The following is a 27,587-nucleotide window of genomic DNA, read 5'->3' on the forward strand; positions in this document are numbered from 1 at the left end:
TCAAAAACGCCCCCACTCTCTTGAATCTTGAATCTCCCTGTTCAATGGGTCCTCTTCCTCTGTCTAAAGATATACTCTTACCCATTACTCTAAAAGAAAAAGAACTCCCCCTCCACCTGCAAAAATAAATCGCCCCCAAATCTCTAAACTTGTTTCCCCTTTTAGGTTAGCATCACATTTTTCTCCTTCTTCTCAGCATCAATTTTTCAAAAGACTGGGGTCTACATTCCACTTTTTGTATCTGCTTTCTAATCCGACTCTGTTCTCTAGCTATTCCAGTCTCCTTAGGCCTACGCAGGTCAATCTAGTTGCAGATTTGACACTCTCCTCCCTTGGCTTTTGGTAAAACAGGAATGGGGGTGGGGGGAATGTAATGGAAACATGGTTTTTCTCTCTCCTGGTTTTCCTCTTTCCTTTCTGTTCATCCTCTGCCTCTTCCACTGACTCTTCTTTCTATTCCTGTCCCATAATCAGTGCTGTTCCACACGGTTCCTCACACCTTTCGCTGGTTCATCTTCCTCTCCCTCACTCTGTGCTCCTGCGGCTACTGCTCCTGCCACCACCGTAACTGCTGTTAACTTCCAAAACCACATCTCTGAGCCCGGCCTCTCACCTGAACTCTGGGCTCACCCTGCTAATTTCCCACGTGAATACCTGTGCCTGGGAGCCCCAAACACACTTCGGATTTATTGTATTAAAATTGAACTCAATTCCTGTCTTTTAATGTTTTTTTTTCCCATTTGCCTCCCCTAACTCAACAGCAATGCCATTCACCAAGTCAGGTTAAAGAATTTCAAGTTTCCTATGTTCGAAACCTTTTTCCATTGATGGTGAGTCACTTTATTTTTTATAAGGATGCACTTTGAAATGAGTTATTATTAATTTAACACTAGACTCTCTTTACCTGACATTTTCTTGTCCTCTGGATAGGAAGACACATACCAAAAATAGGAATTTCTGAATTTGAGGCTAATTTTTTAAAAGCTTTTAATCTACTAGTATAGGATAGGGCCCAAAACTCCTCCACCTTCCCTGCCTTTCCAACTCCACACACACACACACACACACACACACACACACAGAGTCAGTCCTTTACTAAATGACTGCTTTTTTTTTAATTCTCTTTTTCTGGTTCCTTTGTCTTTCCTGTCTACTATTTACATCTTAGCACTCCCCAAGCTTTGGTTTGCCAGCCTCTACTTTCCTCACTTTACTTCCTTACCTGAGTAATCTCGCTGTTTTTCAGCATTTCAATTACTACTGAAATGTTGATGATTTCTCCAAATCAATGTCTCTAGATGTCAGAGGACATCTTTCTTGCGCCTCAAAACCAAATGTCCAACTACCAGATGAATATCTTTTTCTGGATGGTATCTAAAGATTCACAGCCTTTAAACATCTAAAACCTCTTCTCTTAATCATGATTTCATACGCATGGAAAACCTTGACATGCTGTCTGTCTCTGAGTTCAGTTCATTCATAAAAGAGATGACACGTCTGATATCACTACGCGAATGCTCCTACCAAGAGCCATTGAGTTTCTAAGACACGTTCCCCTAGTCTTTCGCCCATGCAGCCGTGTGACACACTGACCTTCAACGTTCCCTCAGACCCACCTTGTAGCAATCATTAGCGATGAGCTGTAAGAGGCTAAAGGACTCGCCAGATGTTTCCATCTTGAGATAAAGTTCCCAGGCTAGTCTTGGTTTCTTATTCATTATATCTACAAAAAGAAGTAAAGATTTATGCTTTTCAAATGTATAAGAAATACACTTCTGCATCTTGCTAGCCTACGGATTTGGTTCGATGTTTCAAACATACAAAGCAATGGTCAATAGCCCCTACATGGACAGCTTGCAATGTTGGCATTAAGCTGCTTCCCCATCTGAACTCAATCATATTTAAAATTTTTAAGGTAGGATTCAGATAATTTTGTCTTTTTAGATTCGGTTGATTTCCAGTAGTTCCCATTGAGTTCATTTGCTTGAAAGAGGATATCTATCATTCATTCAATCTCACGCATACAGTTTTGGCCTTAGAATATGTGATTGTAAAAATTTTCCCGCAACTTCAAAAACTCAGTGAACATTTTAAACTCAAGTGAACAAAAAGAGCAAGAAAAGAGTGGACAGACAGACAGACAGAGACTATACGCTAAATAATACACAAAAAAATTACGTTTCTGACATTTGCCACTTTTAAAGCCTACACCATAGTAAAAAGGTAAAAAATCAGCAAAACAGTATCATTTCTTAAAAAACACTTTAAAGTGTGACTCTGGAAACTTTAACAGGGCTAAAGGAAGAACCTGGCATCTTTCAGGACTGCATGTGCTAGGTCAATGTTATGTGGCAGAACTAATCACAGGGTAAACTTATATAATAGATATACATGGCCATCCTTACTGAGTAGCACTGATAACACAATTTTGGCGTTTATTCCTTCTACAGAACAAAATTACAAAATGCTCAATATAATTTCCATCCAGAAGATTAGGCAATAGACAAAAAAAAAAAAAGAGGATTCTGCTATGACATTTAAAAGCAGACTCACAGCATCGAGCCAACCAACTGAGGTAAATGTAATCGTTTCTCATCTTCTCACTTTGGATTAAAAGAAACACCTGTGAGGAGAGGCAAGAAAGGGAATCGACATGAAGATGCTTTTGCAGTAAGAACATTCATATCAGCTTACCTTCCATTCATGAGTAACATAGCCTTATGGACGACCAATTCTACACAGGCTGCTAAGAAAAGTGAAGGGCAAAACTGGGGTGATGTTAACACGCTTCCTTCAGTTACTGTTATCACGAGCTAACAAAAGATTGGTAAGGATAGAGAAGATTTGGACGGAATAATTAACAACTGCACAATCCATACTATTTTCAAGCACACATGACCGTGCTCCTGGGCAATAAAACAAGTTTTGCAACACATTTTAAAGGGTTGGTGTTATACAGACCACATTCTGTGATCACAATATAATTAAGTTAGAAATCAAAATAAAATAAACTGGAAAGGATCAAGCATGCTTGAAAATCGTGAAACATTTTAAAATAAGTCACAGTCAAAGAAGAAATCATAAGGGAAATTAGAAAATATTCGGAATTTAAATAATAATAAGTTGAATAATTTGCTGAATTAACAAAATTCAACTGAATAATTCAACCGAAATATTTTGAATAAGTTAGACATATCAATCTAGGAAGTTAGAAGTCAAGACGGTAGTTAGCCTTGGGGGAAAGAGGCTGACACAAAAAGAGATGGAGGGTTTCTAGGGTTATGATAATATTCTGTTTCATGGTTTGGGTACTGATTATTTGGGTATGTTAACCATCAAACTGTATACTTTGATTTGTATGCTTTTCTCCATGTATGTTATGCTTTTATAAAATGTATCAAAAAAAGGAAAACATTCATGTGGTTATAAAAGTTATAGATCTATTCATAGTGTACTTTTTAATGTAACTTATGAACAAGGGAACTTTTAATAATCCTTTACCCTTGAACACTTAATTTCATCAAGAAAAAGGCAACAATGTTTTTGCACAGAATCATTCAAATGCCTTCCAAAGCAGGTACCCACCTCTTGAGCCTCGCTGGTATGGCCTATTGCAGCTTTGGCTTGCGCATAATTAAAGTTAAAGATGTCATCATTATAGAAGTAACTCTGAAAAACAGCCCCAAAACAGGTCATATTGAGCATTAACAGATAAAATATAAAAACATCAGTTATAACAGATAAACACAACAATAATATTACGGAATTACCTGATACCACTAACGCCAACATAGTAAGAGGGCCGTCTCTAAGAGTATCTTAGCCCTGACATATTATATATGAGGTCAGACAATTAAGTTTGCGAACTTTCCACTTTTTCTATATAGTATTTTGGATACAAGATCATCTAGAAAATTCTATACTGACCTTAAATGAGTTGAGGTAAATCAAGACATCATCAAATTGCTTAAGCAGGAAGAAACAGGAAGCCATGCACTGCCTCCCGGGTATTGTATCTGAAATGACACAGGAGAAGAAACCATGTGTATTCATGAAACCAAAAGGTTTCTTTCACTGAAATTTGAACTCAAATAAATGTGAACTCTTTTATAATTTAGAGATAGGAATGTATTCCAAGACATCTTTTTAGACTCTGAAATTACAGATTCTGTTCAGTGGACAAAAACCTCAGCATAACAAAGATCACAGTACTGGAGAGTGGCCGGTAATCTCGCTCTGGGTTAACTCTCAGAGTCCAAAATGAACACATGCCCTGAAGGTTCCAGGACTCCCCAGTTCTTTTTCCAGGGCTTTGATTCTCTCAACTCCAATGGCTGCACCAGCAACTAATGTGGCTTAGTATCCATTATTACTCATCCAAGACAACCTGGCACTTTTAATCTCAAATGGGGAAATAATTTGCCATAGAACCATCTGATCCAGATCCCGACCCAACCTTTTGTCTCATGTCACATTCCTATTTGAGGCGGCAGATGATTAGTACAACCCCCACTCTGCCACTGGCACTTCCAATCCACCTTGCTCTGTTCAATCTTTTCCCCATAGCTCTCATCACAGATATGCTATATAGTCTATCTATTATGTTTTCAGTCTGTCCCACTAGACTGTATGAATGAATGAAATGGGGGAAAGGAAATATTACTCAACAAATGGTTCTGAAAGAATGTTTTGTCACAGGGGTGACAAAAAAATATTTAACAACCAGTTCAGCATGAACACTGTTCATCGGAATAGATGCGGCACAGACAACCGGTACAGACAGCCATGTCAGTTCCTACTGGCTAACTATCAGCTGTTTTTATAGCCCTTCCTCAAATCTGACCCTGAGTCTTGACTGATGAAATCAATACTTTAATAGAAATGAAGCCACAAAACTACTTGTGGGAAAGATAGGTGAATATTATATAACCGCAGGTGTAAGAATGTACTGTCTAATAAACTTGATATCCATGTAAGAAATCATTATTGAAAGGATAAACTTTATTAAATAAAACTGAAGTATTTTTATATAGGAAAGAATATGATAGGTAAATAAAAGTCAAATGACCCATTGGAAAAAATATCTACAGCATGACAAAAGCTCTAATATATAAAGAGCTCTTGAAAAATCAAAAGTTAATGTTTCAAATCAAAAACAGAATCAAATGTTTAAAACACTCATGAACTAAAGAATACATTTATTCTCTTCTATTTCTATATTCCTCATCCCGCTTTAGCTGAGATATTGAGAAGAGCTAATTCCGATTTTCTTTCCTGTGTCTGACTTCCCATTTTATAATGGGAAACCTAACAGCTGTACCCGTGGACACAGAATCAAACGTCACCAGTCAACATACAACCAGCTCCAATGAATCACGCTCACAAGTACAGATGTCAGACGTACCACATTCACTAGCTGATCCTCCCACCAACTGGAAGAACTGCTGGGCAATTTTCACATGATCCCTCTGAAAAACAAAGCACAGCTGATATAGAAGAATGAGCTGAAAATATTTTATTTGTATTATACTTTATGGTTTTACCATATTTGTCAGGATTTAACATATAGCCTTGTTTAAAGTCCTCCCCAAAACAATATTAATTCTAATTAGCGTAAGAAACTAGGAAATGAAACGGAATTAAAACGTACTCTGGGCCAGATAAAAGAAACACAAAATCCATCCTGAAATTCTAGCCTAAGAGTACCTTCGTTAACCACTCAGCAAATATTTATGGCTCTTTTACCACCTAACGGACCATATGGTAGCAGCTATGGTTCTAACAAGGAGTACTTATTAAGTTCATTTATTCAACAACTAACTCTTGTCTACCTATCTGCTATGTGAAACACTGTGAAGTGAGATGGAGGTAAGATTTATTTATATCCCACTTTGTTCCAAAAAGAACTCAATATTCATATTTAGAATATTAGAATTCTAAATAAAAGTATTCTTATTCTTTTTAGAATATTAGATAAATCATATTTAGATGAATAAGAGTTTCATTTCTTTTCTTTTTCTTTTTTTTCAGTTTAATTTAAGACAGTGTTTTGGTGTTTATGAAGAGCTTTTCCAGAGAAACAATTATCCTCATTTTGCAGGTACCAAAATTATAGCTCGAGATGTGTGATGTTAAAAAAAGAAGTCACTGGGGTGGCCGGTTAGCTCAGGTGGTTAGAGCATGGTGCTTTTGACAACAAGGTTGCTGGTTCGATCCCCACATGGGCCACTGTGAGCTGTGCCCTCCACAACTAGATTGAAACTACTACTTGAGTTGGAGCTGATGGGTCCTGGAAAAACACACCTAAATAAACAAAAGTTTAAAGAAAAAAAAAAAAAGATTGCCCTGGCTATTCGGAGTCTTTAAAAAAAAAGAAGTCACTGAAAATAAGAATGAAGCTGTGCAATGATTTGTTGTTGTTATTAGATGTAAACACTTTAAAACTGGGAGATTTTTAGCATTAAAGCTTTTTATTGTCTTTAATATAAACTTCTTTTTACAATGGAATCTGGACTGGGGGATACAGAGAAATGAGAAACTGCCGAAGAGCCTATTTGTAAGCTTATTGCTGGCTGAACTCTGACATTTGTTTTCAAAGTTTCCATACACTACAACTTTGCAGACTATAGGTTACCAGTGGTTTCATACTCACAGAACCCATTTCCTGGCCAAGGGCTGCATTGACCACTCCTTTGAGGATATACTCCTGGAAACAGAGAATAACACTGATTTAAAAGGAATGTGAAGCTAAGAGATATCTTTCAAGTAAATTATTTGCATCAACTCAATACTTTATATACATTATCAAAAGCTACCTAGTGTGATTTTTCTCTGTTCTATCCCTGGTTTGAAGTAAAGAATTAGGAAACTTTCATTTGGTTTCCAGTAGGTAAGTGTCCATATAACAGAACTTAACTATATTTGTAAATTCTCAACCTTAAGCAGAAATAACGCAGTAAAAACTTCCAGGAGTTAAGTTTTGTTTTATTTCAATTCAATGGGAAAAAAATTAACCATGAAATGTCTGTTGACCATTTTTATCACCTTATCAACCACTGCCATTCTCTGTGACATCATATATATTATTTTCCCATTCCAATGATATGATAATCACCCTTTGTTAGTGATCCTTTCTTCAAAAAAAAAAAAGTGTTCTCTGGTTTCCATTTGTAAGGTATTCTCTTTTGGGGTGCTAGGGACTCACCTATATCCCTTTCTGACTTGGTTCTAGTCTTTAACAGATACCCTCCTTAGCAGCTTTATCAGTTTTTATCTGAGTGCTATTTTTATTTAAGAATGTGCATGAAGAGAATAGTAGAAGATGCTAAAGCTTTTAATACACTTGAGAAATACACCTGTTTAGACTTCATGGGGTCTGGAAACATTTTTCAATTAGTGTTTCATTCAATAAGTAGAATGATTACTGTGTGCTTAGTGTACACAACATTGGAGATACAATGCAGACGCCAACCCTGACTGACTGCAAGGAGCTGAACAATCTAGTGGGAGAGAAAGACCAGTTACAGACAGTTATACTAGTGAGATAAGTGTCTATATCTCATCGTTGCTTTCATCAGAATTCTTTTAGGTTGGTGCAAATGTAACTGCGGTTTAAAAGGTTAAAAACAATTGCAAAAACTGCAATTACTTTTGCACCAACCTAGTAGATTTCAGTATTTCCAAACCTCAACCCTTTTGAGAAAATGATCACATATAAGGGAGTTCAAAAATGTCAAAAAGACCAGAACATTCATATCCTTAAGTTTATTTCAAGGTATTTTGTTGTTGTTGTTGTTGCAATCGCAAAAGGGATTTTTCTTTCTTTTTCTGAAATTTCATTGTTAGTATATAGGAATGCAATGAATTTTTGTACATTGATTTTTGTATCCTGCAACTTTACTGTATGTTTATTATTTCTAATAGCTTTTTGGTGGAGTCTCTAGGGTTTTCTATATAAAGAATCATGTCATCTGCAAAAAGGACAATTTAATTTCATTCCCAATTCAGATGCCTTTTATTTCCTTCTCTTGCCTGATTGCTCTGGTGAGGACTTCCAATACTATGTTAACAGTGCTAAGAGGGGGCATCCTTGTCTTGTTCTTGATCTTATAGGAAAAGCTTTCAGTTTTTCACCACTAAGTATAATATTAGCTGAGGATTTGTTGTACATGGTCTTTATTATGCTGAAGGATTTTCCTTCCATACCCATTTTGTTAAGTGTTTTCATCACAAATGGATATTGTATCTTGTCAAATGCTTTTTCTGCATCTATTGATATGATCACATGATTTTTATCCTTTATTTTGTTTATGTACCACATTGATCAATTTGTGTATGATGAACCATCCTTGTGCTCCTGGAATGAACCCCACTTGATTGTGATATATAATTTGTTTAATGTTATGTTTGATTTCCTAGTATTTTGTTTTGGATATCTGCATCTGTATTCAACAGAGATATTCGTCTGTAGTTTTCTTTATTTGTGTTATCCTTACCAGATTTTGGTATCAGGGCAAGGTAGGTCTCATAAAATGAGTTTGGAAGTATTGCCTCTTCAATTTTTTGGAAGAGCTTGAGAAGGACAATTTACAGTTTGAGAAGGATAATTTAAATTATCTTTGAATGTTTGGTAGAATTCACTAGTGAAGCCATCTGGTCCTGGACTTTTGTTTTTGGGAAGGTTTTAGATGACTGATTCAATTTCCTTACTTTACTGTTGATTGATCTACTTAGATAGATGATTGGATAAAGAAGATCAGGTACATTTATACAATGAAATATTACTCAGCCATAAGAAAAGATGAAATACTGCCATTTGCAACAACATGGATGGGTCTTGAGATTACCATGCCAAGTGAAATAAGTCAGACAGAAAAAGTCGAGAACCATATGACTTCACTCATACGTTGGCTATAAAACTGAAAGCAACAAACAAATAAGACGAACAAAAACTCATAGACCATAGACAACAGTTTAGTGGTTACCAGAGGGTAAGTGGGTAGAAGGGAAGGTAGTAGCAGGTAAAGGGGGTCCAATACATGGTGACAGAGGGAGATTTGACTTTGGGTGGTAAACATGCAATGAAATACATAGATGATGTATTATTATAGAATTGTACACTTGAAACCTATATAATTGTATTAACCAATGTTACGCCAATAAATTTAAAAATAATAATAATTTTAAAAGACCAGAACATTCATTCTTTAATCAAAAATCTCACATAACATTTCTAGATCAACATATATGGACTTTCCTGGGATTCGACAAGCAAGAATCTTCTCTAATATGCCTTCCAGGTACTATTCTAAAGTTCCGTTTTCAATAGGACTTGGTTAGTAACAGATAACACATTCTCAGTTACCTGAGGAGTAGTGGGTTCCACATCCTTAATTAAGTTATAGGCTTCGTGCACATCATCTGAAATATAAGAAATAAGTAGCTATACTAGTCTGTGTTTCAGCAAACTCTTCTGAAACAGTCCCCAAAAACATAAGATCCTTCAGTACTCAAACATTCATGAGAAATATGATCTATTTTATCTGTCTTCTAACATTCTATCAAGTTCAATGTTGAGTAGTAATCCTAAAGATAACCAAATAGCCTTAGGAAACCCATATTAAACCATGAAGCACCTAAAAAAATGTTCCAGCTAAGAATATGGACTGGGTATTATATACCAGTGGTATAATAGTTATCTAAAAAAAACAACCATTTTTTAAAAAGAGATACAAAGTACCTAGGAGTAAAATGACATGAAGTCTGGGATTTGCTTTAAAACATTTCAGCAACGAAAAAGGGAGAGAGAGGACAGACGAAAAAAGATTGTCAGTATCTTGAAAACTGGTGACTCTGGGATGAATATTCGGGTGTTCATTTTGGGTGGTCATACTAGCTACTTTTGTTTATGTTTGAAAATTTTTATAATAAAAATTAATTTACAAAATACGTAAGATGTTCTTTGAATTCTTGCCCCAAAGTATATTTCTTTGTGCTTATATATATGTATTTGTTTGTGCTTACATAGAGAGAACTGTTTGCAAGTTCATGTTCTTACTCTAATAAACACATGTTCCTCGGACTATGTTGTCTGGTTGGTTTCTAACATGCACCTAAAGGCCCACACTGTTAGTGCGAGGCCCATGACAGAGTGCTACCACCAACGCGTGGATGCCACTACCCTTTACTCATCACTGTTAGATGAAAGACTGCTTTAGGCATGTGTCCAGCAGTTTTACCCTTACCTAGGGGCAATAAATATCATAATCCTCTTTGAATCATAACATTTCTCATAAGAAACCAGGGGTACAAAGAAAAAGAAAGGCAGACAATTAGAGCAAAGAAAAAACAGTTCGTGATAAAACAAAAAAAAGACTTACGAAGACCGGGAGGTACTCTATACTTAGGGGAAGACTAGAAAAAGAAAGACCTGCAAGGGAGGAGAAGGAAAAACAAGGGAAACACTGAAACAGAATAGTAGAGAACAAAGGAGAGAAAAATAAGCAGAAAATAGAAAAACAGAATATGGGAGAAGGTTAGAAGCAACAGAAGAAGAAAGAGAGGCTAAAGAGTCAAGGCGCAACAAATAAGCACCAGTGAATTTGTTCTGTCCTATGAACCTGTTGCGAATACATTGTTGGGAAGTACTATGGATTTTAGAAGTTAAGCAAATAGTTCAATGAGAGATTAAATAGTCTAAAGTAAATCACTATGAGCAAGAACAAGACAAAGTTTTCTTACCTTGACGAAGGTAGTAAATCACTAAGTTTAGCCTGGCTTCAGGAATGACATCAACCAGGGGAGGCAGAACCTGCAAAGCCCCTTCACCTCCTCGGAAAACAACCTCGAGACAGAGAAATTGAGTTATCGTGGCGATAAGTACAAATACATTTACTGGTGGAAATGCTTCTGGAGCTGCCACGTATAACTGGGTACATGATATCCAACTAAAATAGCTCTGGGAACCACTGAACCCTGAGAACTCTTATCATTCACTGAATGTATTATCGCATAACTATTGTCTGTGCCTCTTACCATCTCTCTTCCTTTCCCTACCCTCTGACTTTGATGCTTCTATTTATATATTTCATTTTTTTACCCTATCTAATACCTACCTCCACTATCAGTGTTTATACCTTCACCTTCCTTTATTTTCACTCATAACACTTGTCATTTCATGTATCTGTTATCTGTTTGTCTGTTATACCTACACGCATATAAACTCCATATTGACAAGGAACTCTACATTTACCATGCAGTCCCGGCCCCCAAAACTGTAATTAATACAGTCAGCAATCCTTTCTTTGAAAGGATGAATATGTTTTTGAAGCTCTCTATATACACATGACCCTGACATCATTGAAAAAAAGCCATTATCTCAATTACAGTAAGTATAAGAAAATAAACGTAAAAACTGCAGAAAACTCTTAAACTACTCAATAATTAATGAAACTCTTTTCTAGATAGATAGTCTACATCAAACCCCCCATGAAGGAATTTATATAACCCTTCTGAGCTTGTTTCCTCATCCCTAAATGGCATTAGGAATGTCTACCTTTCAGGGTTATTATGAAGATTAAATGAGTTAAAGTGGGCTAAATGTGTAGCACATAGTAGGGAATGTTTCATTTAATTAATTCAGTAAATGTTGACTAGCACCTATCATATGCCTGGTATTGTAATAAGCACTGGGGTTACAGTAGGAACAAGTCACTCCCCTGTCACTCTATACAGCCTACATTCAAGTGGGGAGAGACCTTCAGAAAGCAAACATGTAAGTATGTTGTCATATGATAATAAATGCTATAGAGAAGAGCAAAAACAAAAACACTATCCATGAAAGGACAGTTTTGTGCACGCTTGTGTTCCCAGAGCCTAGCACAGTATCTGGCACATCACAAGATGTTTCTTAAGTCAATACGTAGAAATCAAGACTGTTAGGCATGAACTACCTGATCGCTTCTTTCTACCTCAGAATATCTATTTGGTCATCTTTTTTGGTTCCTTCTTGTCTGAGATGTTCCCTGCTTTGGCCAAGATGAATTCTTTCACCTGTCTTCTTGAACTCATGACTTCTAACTTCATCTGGATCTTGTTCCTCCATTAAGTAATCATTCTATCATCATTAGCCCTGGTTCTACTTCTCAACTTTAAACATACACAAGGGTTTTGCTCTCTTGAAAACTCTTCTGCTGATATGTGATATATAAACCAAAAACAACCAAAGAACAAGACAAACAAATGAGAAACAGAAACTCATAGACACAGACAATAGTTTAGTGGTTACCAGAGGGTAAGGGGGGAGGGGGGTGGGAGATGAGGGTAAGGGGGATCAAATATATGGTGATGGAAGGAGAACTGACTCTGGGTGGTGAACACACAATGGGATTTATAGATGATGTAATACAGAATTGTACACCTGAAATCTATGTAATTTTACTAACAATTGTCACCCCAATAAATTTAAAAAAAAAAAGAAAGAAAACTCTTCCACTTGGTGCCATTGTTCCCTCTGGGTAGTACCCTATCTCTCGCCTTTCTTTCCATGCCACACTTCAAAAGCGTGTGGCTTCCTACTTCAAAAGCGTGTGGCTTCCTGCTTCAACGTTCTCTTCCTTAACCTCCCAGAAAACTGGATTCTGTTCTGAGAACACCAGTAAAACTTATTCTTGCAAGTCACAAATTAACCCCATTAGCCAAATTCAATGGACTTTCGGTCCTCTTGCTCTGTGATGTGCCTGCAGGTTTGACACTGATGGCCACAGCATGTCAACAGTGGCAGTACTTACCACACGCTTACAGTCTGCTAAGTACTGTGGGAGGCACTTTCCACAGATCACCTCTGTAGGAACAGGAGAAACTTTCCCCTTACCCTTTCAGTTCTTCTGGCTTGTCAAATAATTCAAATGACATACAGCCGATTAACAGGAGAAAATCTGATTTTAATAGGTGTGCATGGGAATTCACATAAGCATGACAATTCTAAAGACAGGAGGCATATATGTCATTTTGCACTAAGAAGGGGTAGGCAATTCACAGGTAGTTGAGGAAGAGCAAACATTTGATAAACAGATGCTTGCAGGGCCACCCAGAAACAATGGGACACAAAGGGGAGTCTAGCAAACAGACTTTTGCTTGGGCCCTCCCTGTGGACCACACTTAATTCATATGTGCTAAGGTGAATATTCAGGTACCCTTCTGAAGCAGGTTTTTCTATCTGCATCTCTTTAGGCAGGTAAGGGGAAGGTAAAAAGCTCTTCCTGAGTTGTTGGGCTTTGTTTTTAGCTCCAAATAAACTGCATGCCAGGGTGGCACATTCTGGACTCCCGCACCTCATTTAATCCTCATAGGAATATAAGGCAGGTACTGTAATTTCCCCTATTTTATATATGAGAACACAGACTCAGCAAGGTTAGGTGACTTACTCAAAGTTACACAGCTAGTACATAGCTTGATTTTGACCTCAAGTCTAATTGCAAAAGTTGATGCTCACAACAACTATTTATATTGTTCGATGTTTTTCAGGTTTTGTTTTAAACTTTAAAAGTAATAGGTGTTCATCGGCAAAAACCCCTTACATATAGTATTACAAAAGCAAAAAGGAACATTTCCACATTCTCACTTCTCTCTTTAATCCCACTCTCCAAGGATAATCCCTACGTACTAGCTGATATGCTTCTCCCCGTCATTTATACATACAGTGGTTCTTTACACTGGCTGTATATTACATCCTCCGGGGAAGCTTTTAAGAAACATATTGAGAGCTGGGCCCCAGCCCAACCATTAAATAAAAATCTCTTGGGGGTGTGGGGGTGGACTCCATGCGTCATTATTTTTAAAAACCTCCCAGGTGATTAAAATGTGAAGTTGTAAATAACATTACATTACCTAGGTGCTCTTTCTTGCCTGCCTTTTCTTGTCTTATTTGCTTATACAGCTTCCGCCAGCCCCGTAAATACAGATGCTCTCTTGGAACCATATTTTTTCCCTGTGTTTAATTCTTTCCTCTGCATTTAGTTGTCAGGTCTTTGGCAACCACCTCTCTTATGAAAACTAAACCTATTCTCCAGTCTTGATCTCTCTCCAAGCTTAATATCCAGACTACTATCTCTAACACGTCAGTCTCCACAAAAATTCATCTGGTTTTAATTTATAAACTAGATGAGAAATCAAAAGATTAGCGGCAGAAACTCATGATAGAAACTATCCAAAGAAAACAATATCTGTGAAGGAGGCCTGAATTAGAAAAGGAATAGAATATAAGACATTGCCAAGAAAAGATTAATATGATTAAATGAGTGAGCAGATATCAGAAATAAAGGCAGGGGAGAGGGCCTAAAACAACTATGGCTTTTAACATGCATACTGGGAGAACTGGTGCTAAAGAAACAGAAAGAAAAGCATGTATTATTAGCGCCATTGTTGGCCGAGGAATCTGAAACTCAGCTGTATTACATACATTTGGCCCCTGTCCCCAGGTGTCTGAGTTGAAAGCTGCTCTGCATCCAGCATATTGCATGGTCAACAGAATCACACTTAACCCAAGCCTGGATTTTTTAGCAAAGGCCATCAGAACCCAGCCCTAAACCTCGCGACCCCTTTACTTTTTCACTAAGTACAACTGTACTTTACACTATGCTCAGTACAAACTGTCTAGTAAGCTTAATCTGCTCACAACTGTTCACACGTGCCATCCTAGTTCTAAACTCAGCCATCCTTCAAAGATGAGCTCAACTTTTACTTTCACCAGAGAATGCTTCCCATTTATTCTAACCCAAAATGATATACTCCTTTGTCTTTGCCAACAAACCAAACACTTGGCTTTGCACTGCCTTGCACTTCTTTCTAAATGTTTTTATGTATGAGGGGGAGCAGAGTTTGCTACCCCCAAATATGCTTTTTTGGGGATTTTCATTATTTTAAGCCAGTTACTTTTAAGAAACAAAAGACTCAATTGTCACCCCAATAAATTTAATTAAAAAAAATAAATTAATTAAAAAAGAAAAAAGAAAAAAAAAAGAAACAAAAGACTCAAGAAGAGCCTTTACCTCCGCCTTACCCATCTAATGGAATTTAGATAGAAAAACCTGCTCCAGGAAGGGAGCTATTAATATCATCATAGATTAACTGTATTTTCATGTGACCTAAGTGCAGCAGACAGCGAGGAACATAGCAGGCTATTTGGGAGACTCCCCTCACTGTCCATTGTTTCTGGGTGGCCCTGCAAGAATTTGGTTACCAAACGTTTGCTCCTTCTCACCTACCTGTGAATTGCTCACCTCCCCCTTTGAAGTCCAAACCACATTCCCCTTTCTCCTTAGCTCAAGATGGCTTATAAACCTCAACTGCCTGATTGTCCTCAGGACTTGTATTCTTGAGGTCCTTGTGTGTATACAGGTAATAAATTTGGTTATTTTCTCTTTTAATCTGTCTCATGTCAATTTGATTATTAGACCAGCCAGAAGAATTTAGAAAGGATGAAGGAAAATTCCTTTTCCTCCCCAACATAAGTATCACTGTCTTCCCAATAAGGATTTCCTTGATGAAAGTCCTGATATTTTAAACTCGTTTTCTCTCCTCAACAGCAAGGAGGAGTTCCCCTAGAGTAGAGAAATATTTGCTGAGATATTTCCCTTCATTCATCTTTCTAACTGCTGAGATGTACCAAATAGGGCAGGACTCAAGTCAGTCAAGATGGGAAACTATTACTTACCAGATTGTGTCTAATGAGTTCCTTAGCAAATTCAAAGTTAGAAGAGGCGCTGTCCATCAAACTTTTGAGTTCTGCCTGAAATTGAAACAGGAAAGGCTTATGAAAATGACAAGTGTGTAGTTCTTTCACCACATATTTGCACAATGCTTTATAGTTTACAAAGAATTTAACAGGCTATTTCATTTGTTCCCCAGGACTCTATGAAATAGTCAATGTAATTATCATTATCCTGATTTTACAATTGAGAATATTGAAGCTTATACAAGTTAGGTGACTTGAAACTTACAGTAAGCAGCAAGCTTGAAACTGGTGAACCTGAATCTAAAGACTCCTAGAATTAGTCTTTCTTTAAGGGCCAAAGATAATAAGGGAGCTAAACTTTTGACAACTGAGGTTGATTCTTAAATCAAACCATTCCACCTATATCCTGAATTCTCATAGTACCACCTCCCTGCTCAATTGCCATTTATATACATAACTCAATTAAAATGCCTTCTGCCCTCTATTGTATTACTTATTAATATTGCACCTATCAGATCTGTCTGTATTCGCCTCCCCTTAAAACAAATGGTCCTTTCCAGTGTTTTCACTAACACCCTAGACTCAGTTACCTTCCTCAGCTTTCTGTTCTTCCTACCTTGCCAATCTATAATTTTGAGTAATCCTCCCCTCTTCCTTTTTCTACTTTCATCAGTGGGTAGTTGAGCTTTTCTGGATAAAATAATTAAGTTCTTGATTGTTCTCACTAACTACTACAAGCTTGTTCTACCTGCTCTCAGATGGGAGTGCACGTCTACTCAGCAATCCTTTTATTAATCTCTTCTCTTGATCACAGCAGCCGTTCCAAAATGTTGAGTAATATTTGGATCGATCAGCAGTTTTCAAGCTTTTAAATCTCAGGATTCCTTCTATAATCTTAACAATTATTAAGAATCCCAAAGAGCTTTTGTTTATGTGGGTTAAAGCCATCAATATTTATTGTGTTAGAAACTAAAACAGAAAATTTTAAGTATTCAATCAAAAAAAAAAAAAAAGACCCTACTATACACTAACATAACATGTTTTATTTTTTCAAATAGCTGTATTTGCCAAGACAAAAATTTTGTGGGAAGAGAGTGGTTCTGTTTTCACATTTTTGCAAGTCTCTTTAATGTCTGGTTTAGCAGGGGACAGCAAGATAGGTATATCTGAAACTGCAGTCGATCTATTTCGAAATCATGTTGTCTCTGGAAAACCTCATTGCACACTTGAGAAAATGAAAGTGAAAAGACACAATCTTTTATATTATGAGGATTGTTTCAATCTCAGGCAGGGCCGGTCGGAACTAAGGGTGAGGCAAGCAAGGTGCCTCGGGCACAGAATTGAAAGCAGCACTCACTCACATCTGTGCAGCGGTACAAATGCACACTCTTCAATTGTGCACCCAGGCAGCTTGCTTGCCTCATACAAGTGCCGGTCCTGCCTCACAGACCCCATGAAATGGAGTCCCAGACCACACTTCGAGAGCCCCTGGCTTAGGTGATTCCAGTCAGTGTTCCCACTGAAAACAAATAAAAATAGACAGGTTTTTAAAAGCTAGAAATGATTAAGCTTAGCAAAGAAGGCCTGTCGAAGATCAAGATAGGCCAAAAGCTATATCTCTAGTTAGCCAAAAAACTGCCACCGCCGTTCAACTTTCAGCAACCACCACCCTGATCGGTCAGTAGCCATCAACTTCAAGGCAAGACCCTCCACCAGCAAACACAGATTATGACTCGCTGAAGGTTCAGATGATGTTATTGCACGCTGAATAGACTACAGTGTAGCATAAACATAACTTTCATATGTGCTGGAAAACCAAAAAATTCATGTGACTTGCTTTATTGTGATATAAGCTTTATAGTGATACACGCTTTATTGCAGTAGAAACTGATCTGGAACTGAACCCACAACATCCCCAGGTATGCCTGTATAAACGTTTCCAGAAAATTGTAACATATGGTACTCTCTCCATTCACTTCATGAGGCCAGTATAACCTTTGTACCCAGACCTGATGAGACCTGTACCAATAAAAAAATGAAATTGTAGACTAATCAAATTGATTAGTATTGATGCAAAAATCTTAAATAGTATATTAGCTAGCTGAACCTTGTGAGAATTTATTATAAAGCTGCAGCAATTAAGGCAGTATGAAATTGAGAGCAGGAAAAAACAAATGAATCGACAGAATAGAATAGAGGGTTTTGGAGTCAGCCAGACCAGGGTTTGAGACCTGAACTTGCCACATTAAGAATTAATCAATCATTACATATTATTACAGAATGCTATAGGTGTTTGTGGAAAGAATGAACCATATAGTACAGAACCCATTATATAAGTTACTAGAGGAATTCCTGATTGTATGTGTTTTAATAAAATTATCATAAGTAAACACAAACTATATCCCATTGCTACCAAACAAAAGAGTTTCTTAGGGTACATCTGGCATAATTATCTACTGCTGGAGTACATCATAAAATCAAAAATCAGTACGTAAAATCAGTACGTAAACTACACCGACACAATTTCAAATTAGAAAGCATGCTTTTTGGGGAAGAGAAGCAGTCTGAGGCTCTGACTTGGATAGCACTAGACCTACAGAATACTGATTAGCCATGCTACGCATCCCAGACCATGGAAAGAACACGTGCAGATAAAATATAAACATTTCATAGATTGGACCTTATACCAAAATTGGCAAAGTCCCCAAGAGTAACTCAAAGTAGAAAGGCAAGAATATATATTCTTTATTTGTTCTTACCAAGGATGAGAACTTCAAAGAGATCAAATTGCAAACCCAGTTTACTATTAAACTGCTGATGCAGGAAAGTAGCCAATTAGGCAGACCCAAGAGACTTTTTAGTTGAAATGAATATACACAACAATGTATTGTATATAATATATAAATGGGCTGTTCGATTGTATACTGAGCAATTTAATTGGTGGGCATTTCTTCTCCCACAACTGACCACCTTTTTCAACATAAGCCATTAAACGTGAACCTGCGCTTATGCTAAAGGCACATGCTCTCCACCCTGCCCCATCTCCCACCAACGACTAAACACTGTTTCACTCAGGAGTTGAATCTCCTGTCAGCATGAAGCGTGTTAATAGAGCTCCTTGCTATTTAGTTTTCACAATACATTTTGCTGTGATACAGTTCACTTGCTAGCTTCAGTTTCTTTCTTTCCTCCTCCTCCTCTAGGGTGGCAGGATGCCATCTGGAACTGTTTTTTGGGCAGGAGTAGGATTTTTAAACTTTGACACATAGAGAAATTTTACATTTAAATTTTGGTAGCTTCTGACATCAACTAAAGTAATGGCCAAGGAACTAATTTCCAAACATGGCCCCCATAGGGTTAACCTAAAAACCATCTCTATATACAGTATATACATCTATATATAAAGTATATATCTGTGTGTGTGTGTGCGTGTGTATGTATATATATATGTGTGTGTGTATACGTATACACACATATTTATCTGAATTTGTAGTATAGTATAGAATATGCTTTCTATATATCTATTTATATCTATATCTATATGTATGTATGCGTGTATATATATATAATCTTAATAAAAGGGGGGGTCATATTGTATGGACTCCTGTATGCTCTCAGTTTCCCATAAAAAGAGCAGTAATAGAATTCATCCATAGGATTATCAGGAAAACTAAACAGTGAATATAAAGAGTTCTGCACAGTGCCTGTAATTAGCTAACTTCTATGTACTTATAAAATATCTACCACTATTGCTTCTTGGGGTAACCTGAGCGGAGACACTAATGTGTACCAAGCAGAGAAAGACATTTCAGGGAATGAGAACGGTGTCTGCAAAGCTATGGTGGTAGCAGAAAGGTGTACGGAACAAATTCAGTGGCCGGACTAGAGAGGACAAGACTACAGGCAGGGAAGGAACAGAAATAGGAGATGAGCACTAGAGCAGTGCAAAGGAGAGGGGGTGGAGAGATAGCCAGGACACAGAACTGATAGCAACTGGTGAATGATTAGATGGGCGTGGAGGAGAAGAGAGCGGAGGACATCCTAGGTTCCGACGTGACCTATGCACTGCTCACATCGAATCACACAGCCTCAAACATACTTTAGAGAAAGAAGTGGAAATGTTTGGTTTTAATGTATGTGAGTTAAGGCATCTAGGTGAAGATCATCCATAATATATTAGGCACACACAGAGAATTCAGAAGTCGACATTCTTTTTAGACTGCCTTTTAAGTGTAAATACTGATATCCTTCAGTTCTTATAGACGTACACTGGCCATAACAAAGGGGTATTATAAATCAAAAGTGATAGGTAATAGTTTCATGAAAAATCCAGGAAGTACAGGGTAATTCAAACCAGAACTAAGAAAGTTAAAGGTAAGTTTCCATCACTACCTCAGCTGCTTTGCCGTTGTAAAGGCGAAAATGATTACAGGCCTTAAGATTGAGTGCGATGGTACTATCAGGAATTTGCTGGAGGTAAACAGCCAGAATTTCTTGAGACACATCATAGTAATCCAGCTTGTAGTAACATAGGGCCACATAAGCATTGAGGGCAAGGTACTCCCTGGTAGATGGAAGAATTAAGGTTAACAGTTTAAGTCTACTTCACAGAAATGTTGTCAAACCACAAAGACTTTTTTAATGGCTCAAATGAACAGCAAGGCAAACAGGATATGAATTTGCCTTTTGAAGAAAGAAGGCAAGATATAATCAGTGCAAGCATTTTCTTTTTGTATTGTCATATTTGGGTGTTTTGATATAAGTAGAATAAAAGATGACACTACAGAAGAAAGGGAAAAAGTTCAGCTCTACCTACTCATGTTTACAAATGAACATATGCTGTAATTGAGCACAGACGTGAATAAGCACACACCATAGAGAGAATGGACAGGCAAGTCAAGTAGACTCAATGAGTGAAAATGGGAATGAGTGGGAGACTGTGAAGGTAAAGCAAAAGAAGGGAGAAGGGAGGTGGATGAGATATCTTTGGAATGTGGGAGAGAGGTCACGTGGTCAGCGACAAAGTTGGAATGTTAATTTTTCAGAATTGTTTGTTTCTAATTTTGTCAGCAAGTTACCCACGATGTAGCTATAACACTGAAATTGATACATCTAGACCATGCATTTTTCAATATGGGCAACATCACCCCCAAAGGGCCAAACATTGGTTCTTGTAAGGAGGTGGGAAATGGTACTACTCATTTTATGTATAGAACATAGATACACATATAGTACATAAACAGATATCCAGTATATCTGTTGTGATAAAATTTCATGAGAGGGCAATTAGGGAAAAAAAAGCCTAAAAAGGCTCCTTGGAAGGGTGATAATGAAATAAAGGTGGATAAACCTTGATCTAGACAATAAGAAGTTATTAACCTCACCAGATTATGAGCTAAGCAGATTTGAATACATGGTTTAGATCGAAAGGACACTATGTCCTCATTAGTTACAGAAGAAACTAACACAATGAGATTTCCACTGGGCATAAGAGGACACAGACCTGTTATCCAGCATTATTCGCTTGTAAATATCAATTGCTTCTTGGTAGTGAGAGCGCATGTAGTGAATGGAAGCCAAACTGAGTTGATCTTCTGTGATATCCTGAAGATTCTGATGAAAGTTCATCAACTTCTTCTCATCATTAAACTAAAATTGTGAGAAAGAAAAATACATGTAAAGCTTCACATTAAAATAGAGGCAGAGAAATCAACACCGATGTTATCGAGATTTTAACTCCTTCTTCTCCTTCAGACATTTTATGTCTAGGTTCTCCCTGCTTCCCTTCACCTTCTTGTTTTCTTCGCCTGCGTCTCCTCTTCAGTGAAAGAATGGAAAAAACCTCTGGAGGCACAGGTTTGACAATGGAAAGCCTTTATGTCACAGCTCATATTAATTACTCGACCCCCCATTTCCTCTTACCTTCTTTTTCTGTTCTATTTATTTTTTTGTATTTTCTCCCTTTCCTTTTTTCCTATGTCTCTTTATCATTTTTATATTCTGTTTATAAGAGAAACATTTAAAATATAAAGATAAAGAAGGTAGAAAGTAAAAGGATAGAAAGAGCTATAATAGGCAAACAGTAACCCCAAAACAGCTGGTGTAGCTGTACAAATATGACAACACAGGACTATATGTGAAAAAGAATTTTTACACATCAAGAGAGACATTTCATAATGATAAATGTTTCAGTCCACTAGATGGACATAACAAGAATTTACAGTTAATTATTTTTCACCATTGTTGGTAACAAGAAGGAAAAAAAATATTTTAAAAGCAACAAGTGTGAAATGAGAATGTAGATACCTTGTGAGCCAAGTGAAAGAGGAGGCGGTTTTGAAGCCGGCTTTTTGGAGCTGGAAAAAAAGAAAATCCAAGCTGCTTATTAAAGAACTCACTTTCCTGTGGCACTTAGTCCCACACAGGAATAAGATGAGACTCCTATAAATCTTCCCAAACCCTTACCTACCTGTTCCTGATATGTCTCTGCTATGTAATATACACCATGCCAGGCTGGTCTCCAACAGCAGGAGCAGCAACAGCATCATGAACCGGAAGACAAATGTTCCACGGTTCTGTTCTTCCCCACCATTTGTTCTACCTGATTCAATTATGATGACCCCCAGCACAGCACTCCACACACACAGCCCACCACTGTGTCATTCACTGAACCCAAGACTGGGCATAAACAGGTATGGTCATGTCGATACGTGCGGGAACCCGCTCTCATTCAGCTGTGCTTCCCAGTCTTCATTGTCAAATCCTTCTGGAATCTCCTTTGCCACAATTACTATATTGCCATAGTTTCTGAATAACTTAGCCCAGCCTCTACTCCACAGATCTTCCAACATGATTCTCTGCCACAGTCAAACAGGTAGCCAAGCAAAAAGGTGAACACCTTTCAAGTTCAAATCCCCTTTGCACTCTGGGAGAATTTTCCTAGTTCTGGACACCCAATCCGATGTCTCGTTACAGCAAAAAGTCGTACGTCAATGTATGAAAAAGAGAAAATATCTATGAAAAGAGAGAGAACTACCTTGGTCACCTATGTGACTAACACTGTTCTAGGCACAGATCAAGTCTAGAAACATGAGATAAAGTAACTTAAAGGCCCTTCTAACTAAATTAGGAAAAACTGTATTAGTACATATGAAACAATTTGGGTACAAATCAAGACAGGCTTCGAGTTTCACATTTCCCATGAATCTGAGCAGGAATTCTTTCTAAATATGTATATGTCAGTTAATTCGCTAAAAATTCTACCCTGAAATACACTCTTCCTTAACAAATTTCCTAACAGACATTCCGTTGCCTACGTTCTGTATATTTCTTTGAATTTAATGTGATTCATACTCTAATTATTCCCAATCTTTCCTCCCATATTTCCCTTTGCCCTACTCTTATTGGCAGATTTGAGTCTAGTTCTCCTAAGATGATTGTCATGACAAGGAAAACAAAAGTAAAGAAGTACGGATTCTTCAACCTAAAATTACTTCTCTCTCAGAAGCACGAAAAGCAGCTATGAAATCCACATCCATAAGCACCTGAACGGCACCCAACTCCTGTCAGCTCCTAACATATCATGAATATGCTCCCATGATGTGGCCTAAGAAAGGTATCTAGCCCTTTTTCTTCTCTCATTCTTGTACCTTTCTTCTATAGCTTCTGCGGAGGTGGGGTGGGGGGGAGCAGCACAGAGATAAACTCTTCCTTTAAACATAAAGTTGCTCAAATCCAATATTCTTCGATGAGTAAAGCTATGCTTTAGCTTTGTAATACCACTTGCCTGTTCCTCAACAGAAAAAGGAATTAAATATTAAGTTTTTAAATCTCCAAAATGACTTCCTATTAGTAATGAATACCAGACATTAAAAGGGCCCATTTTACCTTTAAATCCAGCAGCTTCCGCTTGTTTATACATTCCCAGAAAAAAGTAGGTACAGGCTAGGTTCACCCAGACTTCAGGATTGCAATTTTCCTCTTTTGTCGCATTTTCATATTCCTAAAATATATATTAAACAGTGATGTCATTTCAGGAGTAAAGTAATTGATGGGCCATCCTTCTATTATGGAATAGGACTTCTTACTGAGACTGGGCAAGTTCCCATTTGGGGAATCCTATGTGCTCAGCGATTCTATACCCGAATACTTCAATACTGAAGTGAAAGCTCAATCCTACCCATGCAGGGCTAGTTCCATATAATCTTACACATATTTTTTTTTCTCCTTTTAACACTGATTTGGGCTGACAAACTGCAGAAATGAAAAGTGACTAAAATATTTTACTTTTGCTAACTTAAAAAGACACACAAAAGATACCTTATAAAAATGCATAGGTTCAGTGAACTTAAAATCTGATAACCTTACTACACTACAAATTTGCTTTCATTCTAATTGGTCTCTGGCTTTGTTTATTTGGCTTTACATTTTAAAAAGGTATTTATTTTCCTGCCAAGGACTCTTTCTGAAATTTACTTTGTCAACTACACTTTCCATATACTCTTACTATTTACCAGTCTTTACCAGATGCCTTTGTTTCTTTTTCTTACACTTGGGTTACTCTCCTTTCTTCTGTATCTTTCACAAATACTACCAGCCTCTATTCTGTCCTTTTCACATTTTCCTTTTCCTTCACTGATTTTGTTGCTTTTGTTCTCCATCTCATAGCCTCATTTCCTGATCTTGGATACTTTCATTTTAGTTATGCAGGCTTTTTAAATATCCTCAGATTACATTTTGGGAGTAAGAATATATGGGAAATGTTTAAACAATTTCATTTATGAATTAAAAATTGCTTGACATAAGGCATCTATAATTTTATCTACATTCATAATCCTATAGATTGTTCATTAGATAAGAAGGGTTTACAATGACCAAGAAAAACAACTTCCAAAACTATACTTGTAAAAATATAAAGATAAAATAATCTATCCATCTCACAGAGCTGGTGCTACATATTTTGTTTTGGAAAACACTGGCCTGGAGTCTAAAGATAACAAAACAAAATAAAAATTAAGTTGTTTTGAGAAATGACTCATGAAAAATTTTCTATCAAATGGATTATTTTTCCTCTCCTGAAGACTTACTTAAGAAATATTAAATATATGGTGATGGAAGGTGAACTGACTCTGGTTGGTGAACACACAATGGGATTTATAGATGATGTAATACAGAATTGTACACCTGAAATCTATGTAACTTTACTAACAATTGTCACCCCAATAAACTTTAATAAAAAAAAGAAATATTAATGTTATCTCATTAGCTTATATCTAAAAATAAACAAAATACATACCAGTATGTACACATATACAGATGTATATATATATATATAGATATAGATATAGATATAGATATATACTCGAACTTATATAGAAGATTTCTGAAGCAACACATCAAAAAAGAGCTAATGGTTGCCTCCATTGACAAAGAAGTAGAACTGGGAACAGCAGATAGGGTGGGTTTTTTTCATTATACTTTGTTCCCTTCTATATTGTTTGAATTTTACCATGAGCATCTACTATTATAATACAAAGCTTAGTAACATTTTCAGAGCCCTTCTGTTATAATTTTTTTTTTTAAACTAACCTCCAAAGCTCTCTTGTAGTCACCCAGGTGAAAAGCACAGTATCCAATCCACAAATTAGTATCCTCTTCTTGTTCCCCAACATGACGTTTGAACTTCAGGTTAAAATTTCATGAAAAAAAAAAAAAATTTCATGAAAAGAAATCATGCAAAACTTTTAAAAGTAAGCCCTCTGTTTAAAAAATTGCTTCATTAAGTTACTGATGAATATTAAAAAATCACAAGTAATAGAAGCAAGTCACAACCCAGTTTAATTAAACCTATACCTATAGCACTCGGCACAGTTACCTTCTAATTCTCACAGAAACTTATATTTTCAAACATTTCACATTTATTTTTCTGTATTTACTGACACCTCACCCCAGAAAAGTATTTAAGCACTATCTTCATAGCAATTCTGGGTGATATGTAAGGAACATAAGAATTATGTGAAATATTTAGTCCCAAATAACTGAAGGTTGGAGACATTAAGCAATAAACTCAAGGCCACACAGCCAGTAAGTGGGGTGGTAGGGACTTAATGTTTGACTCCAAAGCCCATGTTCTCACCTTCCATGCAGTAAACTGCATTCAACCTCACACTTCAAACCTGTCCCATTAGTACACACGTCTATTTACTCATAGATTATAACTGATTTGGATAAGCTCCCAAATCATTCAACTCCCCACTTTAAAGACAAGAAGGCTGATACAAAAAAGTTAAACAATGTGCTCAGTACCAGAGCACTAAGAAGAGAAGTAGTACTATCCATGGAAGACTGAGAAAAATATAGAAAGCGAATTAAAACAATTGCTGTTGATAGATTATGAGTAAGATGTCTGAGTAGTGCTTTGGAGAAATGATTGTGGTAACATAACCAGGCTGGCTGTCAAACCCCATCTCCTCATTCTTTGGTTTCCCCCCCTTCATTCTCCGATAGCATGTGCTTCTCACAAAGAGTTTCTCAAAGTGTAGTGTCTTTGCATCATCTACGTAAGAAACGCTTAGGCTACTCCTCTAACAGGCAAATTCCTGAGCACCACTGAAGACTGATTCTGTAAAGAATCAGAACCCCTAAGGCAGAAGCCCAGGAATATGCACTTTAATAAGCACCGCAGATGACTCTGATGCATATTAAAAGTTGAGAACTACTGCCATAGAGATTGAAATATTTTCTGAAGATATATTATTTTGACAATAAGCACGAAGAATGATGGTAGATTTAAGTTTGACCAAAATTTTAAACACATCATAGGTATAAGTCATAAATCGGTCACGAGTTGGGATAAATAATGTGTGAACTGACACTGCGTTAAATGACACTCCGTATTTTTAGACTGGATTTGCCATCAGCCATACTAGACATAATTAAAAATGTCCCTCAAGATCGGGCAGCCGGTTGGCTCAGTTAGTTAGAGCGCAGTGCTCATAACACCCAGGTCACCGGAATGTTCCATTCCCACATGGGCCAGTAAGCTGCGTCCCCCACAACTGGATTGAAAACAACTTTACTTGGAGCTGATGGGTCCTGGAAAAACACACTGTTCCCTAATATTCCCCAATAAAATTTTTTTTTAAAAGTCCCTCACGAAGTAAGTCTTTTTAGCTCATCTTTGATCAGACTTATAATTAACTTAGAATCTGGAGTCTGTGCCTGACTAGATTTACAGGAAGCCCCAGAATGCACCCACCTGTTCCAACAGCACAGCAACCAGAATTCACCCAAACATTCATCTATATTCTGGTATTCACCTCCCAAGAAGCAACCTTCTTTGAACATTACCTCCAGTAGGGTAATAGCTCCAGTGAAATCTCTTTGTGAAAGTAGCTCCTCTAGTTTCGGAATCTTCCTACCTTTCTTCTTTATTTTGTCAGTGTGCAGCAAGTCTCCGCCTACAGCAGGTTTGGCCCTTGAAAGCATCTGTGAAAGAAACAACAGATATCTGTCTGATCCAAAGCAGACGGTCAGTTTTAAACTGAGAGTGCCAGCTCCAGGATTTACAAGTCAAATCCTTAACAACGAACCCCAGGATAGCCTATTCAAATCCTTTCAGTAACACGCATTTTACTAAAAGGGCCATCATCCTGTACTTGAGCTGAACCAAACAGCTACTCCCAAGTTCTTTATCTTTTCCAACGAGAGTGAGGTAAGAGGTGATTTCGTGACGCTTGTCATCTCAGCCTTCCCTTGGTCTGCTTTCCATCCCACGCGCAGCTCAGGTGTGAGGAAATGGAGAAGTAGGAGAGAAGAAAGCTTCGAGGTATTTACAGTAGCATCCCGGTCCCCC

General features: G+C 37.2%; 1 protein-coding gene across 2 annotated transcripts in view; it reads right to left on the reverse strand.

Moving 5' to 3' along the window:
- IFT56 (intraflagellar transport 56) overlaps nucleotides 1–27,587 on the reverse strand; it is a 34,804-nt gene that overhangs the window by 6,689 nt on the left and 528 nt on the right. The window contains exons 2-16 of one of the 2 annotated variants that reach the window (XM_019750387.3): nucleotides 27,154–27,220; nucleotides 25,322–25,414; nucleotides 23,621–23,735; nucleotides 22,040–22,089; nucleotides 21,237–21,382; nucleotides 20,126–20,297; nucleotides 15,713–15,787; nucleotides 10,741–10,843; nucleotides 9,365–9,420; nucleotides 6,653–6,706; nucleotides 5,405–5,468; nucleotides 3,928–4,016; nucleotides 3,586–3,669; nucleotides 2,554–2,623; nucleotides 1,617–1,723 (exon numbers count right to left, since the gene is read on the reverse strand). In XM_019750387.3, coding sequence (XP_019605946.2) covers nucleotides 1,617–1,723; nucleotides 2,554–2,623; nucleotides 3,586–3,669; nucleotides 3,928–4,016; nucleotides 5,405–5,468; nucleotides 6,653–6,706; nucleotides 9,365–9,420; nucleotides 10,741–10,843; nucleotides 15,713–15,787; nucleotides 20,126–20,297; nucleotides 21,237–21,382; nucleotides 22,040–22,089; nucleotides 23,621–23,654 — 1,104 coding nt within the window. In that variant the 5' untranslated portion in view covers nucleotides 23,655–23,735; nucleotides 25,322–25,414; nucleotides 27,154–27,220. Of the gene's footprint in view, nucleotides 1–1,616; nucleotides 1,724–2,553; nucleotides 2,624–3,585; nucleotides 3,670–3,927; nucleotides 4,017–5,404; nucleotides 5,469–6,652; nucleotides 6,707–9,364; nucleotides 9,421–10,740; nucleotides 10,844–15,712; nucleotides 15,788–20,125; nucleotides 20,298–21,236; nucleotides 21,383–22,039; nucleotides 22,090–23,620; nucleotides 23,736–25,321; nucleotides 25,415–27,082; nucleotides 27,221–27,587 lie in introns of both variants that reach the window. The other variant, XM_019750379.3, reaches the window with a different exon arrangement.

The sequence above is a fragment of the Rhinolophus sinicus genome, chromosome 8 (assembly GCF_057876585.1).
Source record: "Rhinolophus sinicus isolate RSI-liver-muscle chromosome 8, RSI-T2T, whole genome shotgun sequence".
NCBI lineage: Eukaryota > Metazoa > Chordata > Mammalia > Chiroptera > Rhinolophidae > Rhinolophus > Rhinolophus sinicus.